The 10892-nt window shown below is 43.5% G+C and overlaps 1 protein-coding gene across 2 annotated transcripts; it reads left to right on the top strand.

Moving 5' to 3' along the window:
- The first annotated feature begins 3092 nt into the window (after nt 1-3092).
- Nucleotides 3093-9655, top strand: ssr1 (signal sequence receptor subunit 1). Of its 2 annotated transcripts, XM_004080812.4 has the most exons (10): nt 3093-3254; nt 5926-6059; nt 6190-6283; nt 6363-6466; nt 6538-6696; nt 6774-6850; nt 6918-6996; nt 7081-7174; nt 7395-7409; nt 8597-9655. In XM_004080812.4, the coding sequence occupies exons 1-10, from the start codon at nt 3185-3187 to the stop codon at nt 8662-8664; spliced, it is 894 nt and encodes a 297-aa protein (XP_004080860.1). In that variant the 5' UTR covers nt 3093-3184; the 3' UTR covers nt 8665-9655. The 2 variants fall into 2 exon arrangements, with proteins under 2 accessions (XP_004080860.1, XP_004080859.1); XM_004080811.4 differs by lacking the exon at nt 7395-7409 and having other exon boundaries at nt 3094-3254.
- The last annotated feature ends 1237 nt before the right edge of the window (nt 9656-10892 follow it).

Genomic DNA, 10892 nt, shown 5'->3' on the forward strand with positions numbered 1-10892 from the left:
GAATTAAGCATATATTTTAGTCTGTTCGTGTTTGTTTGTTTTTTCAAATACAAAGTGAGCATGTCAAACAAAATAAAACTTCTAAAGTTAAAAGAGTTTTGATGTAAGTTCAACCTTTTTCAATAAGACAGTTCTTTTCATGGAGTAGATTTTGCAAATTATTTATTATATAAATTTTACACTGAGATGATCATAAACTTCTTGTTGCTTTTGCCCTGTTCCAATAATGTTTGGACTTTTTTTAGATTTGATGTTAATAAGACCAAACTTACATTAATCCAGCATCTCTGAACGCCCCTCCCAACTGGATGAACCCCCCTAAACCTTCAGGTTCTCAGCTTCACTGGTCCTTTTTCTCTCCCTCTGAAAATGGAGGTTTGAACTTCCGCTGTGAGCATCACTGAATCACCCTCATCATCACCTTCAATCTGCCGCCTCCTGGGCCTCTGCTGCTCTCACCACAGGTTGGATCTGTGGTGCTGGCGTTCTGTGGCCCCTGGTACCAGTAGCCATTCAGGAAAGGCCATCACAGTGGTCCCACCCACTTCTTCATTGTCCACATGAGGATCTCAAACAGACTTTTTTTTTGTTTTTTTAAATTTTTTTAGAAAACTGCCATGCAGATGCAGCATGGGATCATCTGTGTGGATGCAAATGACCTTTGACCTCTGAGTTGACATGGCCACTTCAGTGAAGGTGTTGCCCTTGTTGGACAGCAGTCTATTAACCCTTGTGCCATCTTAGATGACCCCACCCTTACATTGACGTGTTCTCCCTACCATGACAAAGGTGGATAAAGGTGGAAAGATTTCATGTAATCCATGGACACCAGTGAAGATCACAAATCATTGAAGAAAAAAGGTTTAGCGCACTGTCTAGTGGGTCTAGATGACCCAACTCCCAATGTTAAAGTGCCTAGGATAGACCAAGGGTTACGAAAGCCCTGCTACAGTGTGGTTGAGGAAGTCATAAATGTCTAAGCTTCAGCAAATGCCTCATTGTTCTGAGAAGCTTGTGTGAGTTTGACTATGGATTCAGACATCGTCTCACGCTTTTATCGTTTTGGTTCTGAAAAAAAAAGAATCTGTTGCTGGGAACTGATCTAAGATGAACCAGAAGGAAACACAAGGCTGCAGGCAGAAAGCTTAAAGACAAGCAATCTGTGGTAGAAGGCTGACTCTTAATGACTCCGCCCATTTGTCATTTGCTTCCTATGTTATGTCCTTTTTCCCAGGTTTGGCCAAGGCTTCAGTGTATGCAGTATCCTGTTGTTCAAGTCAGTGCTTACGTGAGATTCAGCACACATGAAAGCCGGGTGAAGTCGCCATGGTGGGAACTTTGGAACTTTGGCTCCAAAAATGAAAGATGAGGCCCAAGAAAACAAAAAGGTGTAGACATCGGGCTTCCTGAAGGGTTCAGGTTCATAGAAACCCGTGCTGCGCCATTTTATTGTCTTATAAAACCATGTTTTTTTTTTCAAGGTCAAAAAGGTCAAGCAGGTTCTCATTAGTCACATCTTGACTGACGACTCTGGCTGTGTCCGACATCTCTCTACCCCCTCACTAAAATAGTGCGGGACTATCCAATGCTGTGGATTTGAACAGCAGTTTGAACACCAGGCTCTCAACTGTATTTGATGACATTTTCATGGTCTGGTTCTCAGGAGAAGAAATGGAAACTTAACCAAAGGAGTCAGCCGTGACAGGGTGGTGTTTGTGGTAAGGGTGGTGGGGTCTACAAACAAAACCCTCAGAAATGATGATGATGTTCTCACACAAAGTCTGCTCGGGTCATAATCAGTCTTCCACGACAGTTCATTAATGACTCACCGCTTCCGGCAGTCAGAAGGCACCTTTTTGTTAAAACGGTCATTCGCTGATGGCCAAAAACATGGAAAAACCATTGGTTATTGATTATAAACATAACATTAGCCTTTACAAAATAAATCATAGTTTTATTGCCTTTTATATCATTGTACGCAGGAGGCTTGTTACAACGAAATTTCTGGTGCTAATTTGTGGAACTGTGGATATATACATTTTAACAACTTACACATATCTATTGCACGTGGGAGCCGGTTTAGCTCGTGCTGGTTTGCGGCGCCTTCCGTCCGTGAAACCAGGGTTCGACTTCGGGCTGCTCCCTGTTCCCTTCTCTACTTCTGTGCCGGTCCCAAGCCCAGTTGCTTTGAGAGGGTTGCGTCAGGAAGGGCATCCAGCGTAAAACATTGCCAAGTTTACCATGCGACTCGTTTGCTGTGGTGACCCCTGACGGTAGCAGTTGGAACAGGTGGTGGTTGGGATGGTGGGAGTCCTTGATTTGTTTGGCTCTGCTTGTGTAGCGAGAGCTGGCAATGTCCTCTAGGCTGGGCAGGGGGGAGCCGGTGATTTTTTGGGCAGAGTTGATCACCCTCTGCAGAGCTTTCCTGTCTGCAGCCGAGCATCCTGCATACCAGGCTGTGATGCTGTTACGCCCCATTTGTGGTCTAGGGGCATCTAGAGGGGCATAACATAGAAGTAATGGATTTCTGGCCACCAAATTTAAATGAACAAATACACCATAATTATAAATAATTAAACAACAACCAAGCAAAAAGGCTTCAGGGTCCGACTTAACATATTTAATTTCAGGTTATGTTTTGAATTAAATGGTTTATCAAAACATATGATTGTTCTTGTTCAACTCTTGATTTACTTTGATAAATTCCACATTCACAAATGTAAATGGTCGAATTTAGAACCTTGTTTTGCTGTATTCCATATAGAATTTTAATCGTGTTAAAATATAAATTGAACACGTGCAAAATATGAAGCTACGGGAGGATTTCATTTTTAAAAGAAATGCATACTTTTTTAAACTTGTGATATATTCTATGTGCAAAAAGATGATTTAAGCTGAGCTGTAATGCTGATAGTTGTACAGATTCCACAGTTTTTGTTTTGTTTTTGGTTTTCAACCATGGGTGACTTAAACTGGAAACAATGTTGTCTCTTACCCAACGTGTTGTGTTTAGTTTTTAATAAAGTTTTGAAAATGATTCGACAATGGAAGACACCATTTGTGAGGGGGTGCGGATAGTGTTACAGCCAGTCCGTACAGCGCATGCGTCACTGAAACGGAAGCAGCGCTAACGTCTGACTGTCCGAAAGGCACTGAATGAAAACGCACTGATTTCAACTTGAAAATGAATAAATTTCTACCTAACTTGTTTTTGCTAGCGTTGCTAGTGTTCCCAGCGACTGTGCTCCTGAAAGGTGAGTTTGCCATATGGATTTACGTGACTATAATATGCATTATATTGTGAAGTGGAGAAACAAATCCAGCTCGCGAGGCTAATCATGTTAGCCGCTAGTACAGTAGCTAGTAATATGAAGAAGGGGAAGGCCTCCCCACGGTTAACCAAACACGGCGCTCCATTTTAAAAGATGAAAGCATATGTAAATGTTAATCCGTGTTTGAAGCTGTTATACCCACGATTTTCAGAGCTTTCTTCCTTTAAAAGTGAGTATTATTAACTCGCTGAATGAGCGCTGCTTTAGACTGACGTGTCCCTATGAGCCGCTAGCTAACAGGCTAATACGAGAGCACATTACTTCAGCACGGTTTTTTTTTGGCTGCGTCCTCTCCAGCTGTCTCTGTCTTTACTGGATGTCGATTGTAACCCAAGCGCACATGAACTCAGCTAACGGCGGTTCTATTTAGTAAATAAGGACAACCAGCCGTTAATTCATGATGAGGATGTTACACTTAGCATTAACTTAAGTCTTCTCTGTTGAAATCAGCGTAGATGATGCAATAAAGTTTTCTTAGGCGACTTTTATCACCGTGTAAGATAGTTTGGTTTTTAATCTAAATGTGTGTTTTAATGTTGAAAATCAATTTTAAATGGAAGTCAATATTAAAACCACTTGTGCTTTAAAGTCATCTGAAGTCTCTAGCGGCCAGTCATTGGTCGCATGTGTCACATCATGTGTAATGCTGAGACTTCTCGTGAAGCAAAAATGTTATGTTTATGTTTGCAAATACCACAAGTTGCTCACATCTTTCACAGCAAGGTCATGAAAAGTGCCTAAAAAGGTACCGATGTCAGAGGATGCATGTTGGTGTATAGATAAACAAATTCTCGAGATAAAAACAAGTGCATTGGTGTGTATTGCATCTGGGGGGGGGGGGAAAGAGTAGCAGGGGGTGTCAGAACTGTAATTCCTTCACTGTGTCCCTGCTGCTATAAAGCCCCTCCCACTAGGAACAGACAGCAGCTGCGTTCTCCTGCCGCTGTGCCGGGACGGTCAAGCACGTGCGCTGCTCATCAATGCTTTTGTAGAACTCCTCAAAATAAATAAATGGATCCTCGAACATTTTACTAGGTCACAGCAAGAAGGCCCCTGGTTCAAGTCCCGGCCCGGGGACCTGAAACACAACACCAATGGGGGTCATTGCTGTGTGGAGTTTGCATGTTCTCCCCGTGCATGTGTGGGTTTTCTCCGGGGACTCCGGCTTCCTCCCACCGTCCAAAACCAGGCTTCATAGGTTCATTGGTCACTCTAAATTGTTCCTGTAGGTGTGAATGTGGTCCTGTGACAGACTGATGACCTGTCCAGAGTGTCCCCTGCCTTCGCCCACAAGTGGCCGGGATAGGCTCCAGCAGCCCCGTGACTCCGAAAGGGACAAAACGGATTACAAAATGAATGAGGTCTAGAAAAACCTTTGACATTAGCTCCTCCCACACGCGGTGCGAGCGTCACGTTTATAAACACACTTTTGGACACGCCTTGTGCAGCGACTTTGCCGCAGGTTAAAACAAAGACGTTGTACGTGAATTTGACGTGCAAATCGCATTAGGTGTGAACAGATTATTGCTCTAAATGATGCACGCGGGGGGAGCTTTAATCCGTGATCCGTTGCACCCCTAGTGGTTAGTGCTCTGGTTCAAATCCCAGCTTGGTCCTTTCTGTGTGGGTTTTCTCCGGGCACTCCCGTTCCCTCCCACAGTTCAAACACGGGCTTCACTGGTTGATTGCTGACTCTAAGTTGTCTTTAGACATGACTTTGAGCGTGTGGCTGTTAACCTGTCCCCGCACCCCCCCCCCCCCCCCCGCCCTTCACTAGCAGGATAGGCTTCAGCAACCGCACATGGAATTCAGCGGGGCTGGAAAATGGATGGGTGGAAGTCATGTTAAGGCTACAACATGACTTTTTTATGAACTTCATGGACATGTCAGTCACTTCAAACATTTATACTCTGAAATATAAAATTTCTAACTGACCAGTTAAAAAGACACATTTGTTCTGTTTATGCGGAGTCAGTTCAGAAAATGGGGTTTTAAATCTACCACAACCTCTGCTGGGATAACATGGCATCTGTTTTCTTATCTTTTAAATTAACTAATGCAACTGCAGTTATTAAGCAATAATATTAAATTCCTCCCTTTTCTGACAGAAAAATCTGATGACCTTGTTTTTTGAAAGATGAATTCATTTTAAACGCTATTTACAGCAAGAATGTGATGTTGATATATTTACACTTTAAATTTTACTCTTTTTAAGGGATGTCTGGTATTTTTCTGACAAAATAGATTTTTCTTGAGCTAAGGCTGTAAAAACTCCTCACTGCAACCTTTGTACACTGAACATTCATGCATTTTTTAAACCTTCATATTTATATAACTTTCACATTTGGTACTTGGTCTTTAGGGACATCAGTATTTATTTCAAACCAATTTTTTTTAGAACTGAGCATTAATTTGTAAAACAATACATCTCTATGGACTTTAAAAAAAGTTCTGTTTCATTTTAAAAGTTTAACTGAAAAATAAAAGAATACTCCTAAGAGTTCTTCAGCCACAGGAAGGTCAGTTTTGCGAGCATGCTCAGTAGGTGCCTGTTGGAGCTGCTCGCCTCTAAAAACCGTCTCGTGTCCGTCAGGACCGCTGGTACAAGCTCAAGATCTGACTGAGGATGAGGAGGCTGACGCTGTGGATGAAGATGTGGTGGATGATGTGACGGCTGAAGACGAAGACAATGAAGCTGAGGTAGAGGACGATGAAAACGTGGAGCTGGTGAGTTCTGCTGTGATGAAGAGGAAAGAAAATGAAACATTTTTTCTGATGGTTTTTGGTTTAAGGGATTTATAACAGTTAGGACTTTGAAACATTTGCATTTCATAACGCCTCACCTGTGTTTGTTTAGACGGAGGAAAAAGAAGAGGAGGAAGAAGCTTTGGTTGGAGAGGTGAAGGCTTCTCCCAATGCTGACACCACCATCCTCTTCGTCAAAGGAGAAGGTGAGCGCTTCATTTCAGCCGTCTGTGCTCCGCTGCAGCTCTGCCTTCATCCCTCACCCAAGCTCCCATCTCTTCTCAGACTTCCCCGCCAACAACATTGTCAAGTTCCTGCTGGGCTTTACCAACAAAGGTCCTGAGAACTTCGTGGTTGATTCTCTGGACGCTTCCTTCCGTTACCCGCAGGTGAGAAAAGACAGTGTTGGACATGGATGAATGTGCTCGTCATTCCAGCTCTAACTGCCAGCTCCTCTCAGGATTACCAGTTCTACATCCAGAACTTCACGGCTCTCCAGCTCGGCACCGTGGTTCCTCCTGGCAGGCAGGCCACCTTCGAGTACTCCTTCATCCCCGCGGAGCCCATGGGAGGCCGGCCGTTCGGACTGGTCATCAACCTCAACTACAAGGACAGCAGCGTAAGGAGGACCGGTCCCATCTGTGCGTCCTTCCTGCCCTTCATCACCAACTCCTGTTTGCTCTTCCTCATTCTCAGGGAAACATCTTCCAAGATGCTGTGTTCAACCAGACTGTCACCATCACTGAGAGGGAGGACGGGCTGGATGGAGAAACGTAAGTCACCTTCATCTGGCTCCCAGCTTCCCCCTCTGCCTCTTCTCACTTGTCCTCTGCCCTCCAGGATCTTCATGTACGTCTTCCTCTCTGGGCTGGGCCTGCTCGTCATCGTTGGGCTTCACCAGCTGCTGGAATCCAGAAAGGTTTGGACTTGTTTTTTTTTAATTTCTCAAACATTCAGACTGTGGTAAAGCTGGGGTGACCCAGACTGACCCGTGTCTTTGCAGAGGAGGCGTCCGGCACAGAAGGTGGAAACTGGAACCTCCAGCCACAACGACGTAGATATGAGCTGGATCCCCGCAGAAACTCTCAACCAGATCAGTGCGTACTCTGCACCGCGTCTTTGGAAGCACACTCATACCACGTCTATTTGCTGCGAGTTCCTGCCAGATCTGTCCCGCGCTCTGTCCTGTTTGTTTTTCTTCTCTTCCGCTTACTTGTTTCAGAATGATCTTTAACGTTCAGCACGGCCAGCACTCACCCTCCTCTTTCTCTCTGTTCCCTCTGCCTTCCTCGCTGTAACGTTCCCCTGCGTCTTCAGTGCAGAGCCGCAGAGGTGAGGTCTGCTTCTGTGTGGGTGTGTTCCATCCTGAGCGGCACAGGAACGCTGCTGGTTTCTTCTCTAGTCTGTTTCTCTTTGTCCATCATGAACATTTCTTCACACAGACGGGTTATTTGGGTCAGCCGTACACATTCTACCGACCCAAAGAAGCACAACAGTTTTAGGACCTGATTTTCTACTGCTACTGTTAAGAATTAGCTTAAAAATGAGGTGAATCTCCGTGAATGACTTAAAATAGTCAGAAATATAATGTTAAAACAAAAGATGTTTTAAAAAACTCTCCGCTGAGAAACATGAAGGGGAAGAACGCCACAGAAGCCAGTCAGTCAGAAAATGTGATTATTATTTTTGGTACAACAGCAGTTGAAGTCCTAAAGCGAGGATATAATTTAGTGAGATTTAGTTTAGATTTAGTGGCACCGACTACAATAGTCTGACTGAATGTGTTTGTTTGGAAATTCAGTGAAAGGTTATGAAAAACCTTTGCTAAAAAAAAAGTGTACAAACCCTGAATATATGATAATATATAGATACCTCTGACACACTAAAGAACCATTTTAAATAAAATATTAGTTATTTTTCAACCCAGACTCGATCTCTGAGGCTCCGCCTTTTTCTCCATGATGGTACCGCCCATTTCATGACGTCATCCTTGAGTCGGTCTTTTTATGATTTCATATCAAATGGAATCTCCTGGAGGCAGAAGTAAGAAATAAGTGCATTTTCTGTCAATCTGCCCCCCCCCCCTCCTTCTAATAAATCTCTCCTGTTTTTCAGCAGGTTTTCATTTAAATTTACAGTTAGATAACATTAAATACATCTGCATACCTTTAAGGAATTTCATTTTAGTCCAAAATGAAAGAAAATCATTTTGATGATCTTCAGCTGGTTCAGACTACAAGTGACTGGCACAGCTGTCCTCCTGGGGGGTGCAGGGGGGCTGTGCTAAAGAAAACCATTATTTGTTGTAGAAGAAGAAACACTTAAAAAAAAAAAAAAAAAATATGCCAGTAGATTTTTTTTGAATCTATTGGCCAACTTGTGTTGAAGATCAAATTTCAAATTTTTGGATGTTGCTTGTTCCGTTTTTTCCGCTAAACGTACCTCCTGACTGACGGTGCTTCACGGTTTGTTTGTTGCTGCATCCCTGAAGTCTCTCGCGTCTTTTCTGTCCTCTGCAGACAAAGCGTCTCCCAGAAGATCTCCTCGCAAAAGGAACCAGAAACGCTCGGCCGGCTCGGACGAATGAAGGGCGCCTGACACGGAGGAGTGGAACCCTCAACCGCCCTGAGAACTGAGCTCTGTCTGCTGAGAAACTGAGCGGTGCCAAGCACGGCGACGGCGGCTCCACCTAAAACTGTTGAACACCAACGCAGCAGTCTTTGTTTCCTGACGCATCACACGAGTCCATGAGCCTTTTAGGGACTTTTTTTCTTTAAAGATCTTTGTTTTTTCAGCCTGGATGAAAGAACTGCTGATGTCATCATTGTGCGACGGCTTTGATTGTTTTGATGTTGGGCTGAAACTGCCCACAAACTGCGGATCAACGCAAAACTCTTTTTATGAACATTTTGACGCAGATCTTTCAGGCTGGGACTCTGAAGCGCAGTAATGCCAACATATGCAGTTCTTTTCAGGGTCTCCTTTTTACTTTTATTGACCTCGTCTTGACATTATTTTGTAACTAAAACTGATTTAACCGTTTGGGGGGGAAAAACCAGAAGAAAATGTTCCTGATCTGGGCTGATGGGGGCACCTCTGTTGTATTAAAGTTTGGTTCTGACCTGCCGATTTTTCTTCTGTCCTCTGGTGTGATGCTGCTTCAAAACGAGAATCGTTTCAGTTTGATCAGCTTGCCTCTCAAATCTGATTTTTGTTGTGAAAGAATTTGCCTTCTGAAGATGAAATTGGAACAGAAGTTTGTGTAGCATGAATCAAAGCTTCATGTTTAAGATGAACGCGTGAGTCTGTGAGCCTTCATGATGTCTGTCTTCTGTTTGTGAATGTCGGCTGGCAAAGGCACTGCTGTAAAATGTTGCTGTAAAAGTTGATGCCTGTGAGTTGCCACTGGGCGGCGCCACTGGGTCTTATGTGTGGAGCCTTAGACGGACAGCTCTGGTTCTGGACGTCAGTCCTGCAGGTCGGCGGTCCCTTCCCTGAGCTGACTGGTCTTTTTGTTTCTGGGAGCTTTTGTTTTCAGCTGATTTTTAATGACAGGATAATAAAGTGATTTGCTGTAACTCTGCTGTCGGTGTGAGTCTCTGAGGAAGTCTAAAAATGTCCGCACAGCAGCTCCTGTGTGTGGTTTCCACGGCAACAGCTGATGCAGCAGCTGTGACACATGTTACCTGATATTTCCAGACTCTCGGAGGCTCATCATTTCATTTCACTGCTAAGGCAAAAGGCAAGATATGCACCCCAAAATATTTAATGAGAATCAGTAATAACTTAGTAACTTTTTCAAAAGAAGACTTAACAGCTAAAATGTAAAACATTTCTTGCTGCTGTCATTGTAAAGTAATCTTATCTCGCAAGATTACTTTCTCTGAATTGTTATGTGACAACTCCTGTATTATTCCAGCTACTTACATGAAAAAATCTGCATAAACATCTAGAGCGACGAGATATTCCACATTCACATGAAGATAGATTTTCAAGAATATCGTTTCTTTTTTGAGCGTGACGGACCGGTGACAGCGTGAGAACAAATTACAGGATTGAGGCCCACTTCCCCAAAATCAGACTTCCGGTAAGCATTGTCATTGAGGTCTATCAAGGAAGGAAGGGGGGTGGAGATGTCAGAGTCCAGGCCACAAAGGCCAGCATCCCCCCCTGCCGCTGATCACCTGGATCAGGTACGTGCCGGTTAGAAACGGCAATAGCTGGTCAGTGAGGTAATGTGGGGACACTGGCTCTGTTTCAATGCTGTAAAACCACAAATGTTTGCACAAGTTTGTGGGAGATCCTGTCTGGGCACGAAGTTCATTTGAAAAAAAAGAAGAAGAAAAGGACAAAAAGAATTGTTTTCTCTGATTGCAGTTTAGGTTTGCTCTCTGTGCAGAGGGATTTTTCTATGTTTGACATGTTAGTGGACCTGAACGCCTCATCAGCTTTACGACACCTGAAGCTGGAAACCAACGGAGATGAATTCAACGTAACGTTAGAAAGCCAAAACCTCATCTTGACTCATGCAACTCCTCTGAAGATAGTGCATCATTGAAGCTCTTATCTTTTCAAGAGGTTGGAACATTCTAATTGTAAAGCTTAAATTCACACAACAGAAAAGCCATGAATGAAGTGAAGACAGAAAACCAATTCTTTACATTGGATCTGTGAGGAGTCTCATTCAGGAGAACAGAAAATGATTTAATGACTTAACCTGAACATTACAGAACTTTACAAGTAAAGCAAAGTTTGTTTTCTGTGAACTTGGCTGTCAGTCCATCTGTTCTGGGCTACAAAGAAGTGAAGATGAAA

The sequence above is a fragment of the Oryzias latipes genome, chromosome 20 (genome assembly GCF_002234675.1).
Source record: "Oryzias latipes chromosome 20, ASM223467v1".
Lineage (NCBI taxonomy): Eukaryota > Metazoa > Chordata > Actinopteri > Beloniformes > Adrianichthyidae > Oryzias > Oryzias latipes.

What these genes read in the sequence shown, in the direction of transcription:
- ssr1 (XM_004080812.4), top strand. Translation starts at nt 3,185, where the DNA reads ATGAATAAATTTCTACCTAACTTGTTTTTGCTAGCGTTGCTAGTGTTC. An exon ending in CCTCTTCGTCAAAGGAGAAG is followed by an intron (nt 6,284 to 6,362) that starts GTGAGCGCTTCA and finishes ATCTCTTCTCAG; the next exon opens with ACTTCCCCGCCAACAACATT. An exon ending in CTTCCTTCCGTTACCCGCAG is followed by an intron (nt 6,467 to 6,537) that starts GTGAGAAAAGAC and finishes AGCTCCTCTCAG; the next exon opens with GATTACCAGTTCTACATCCA.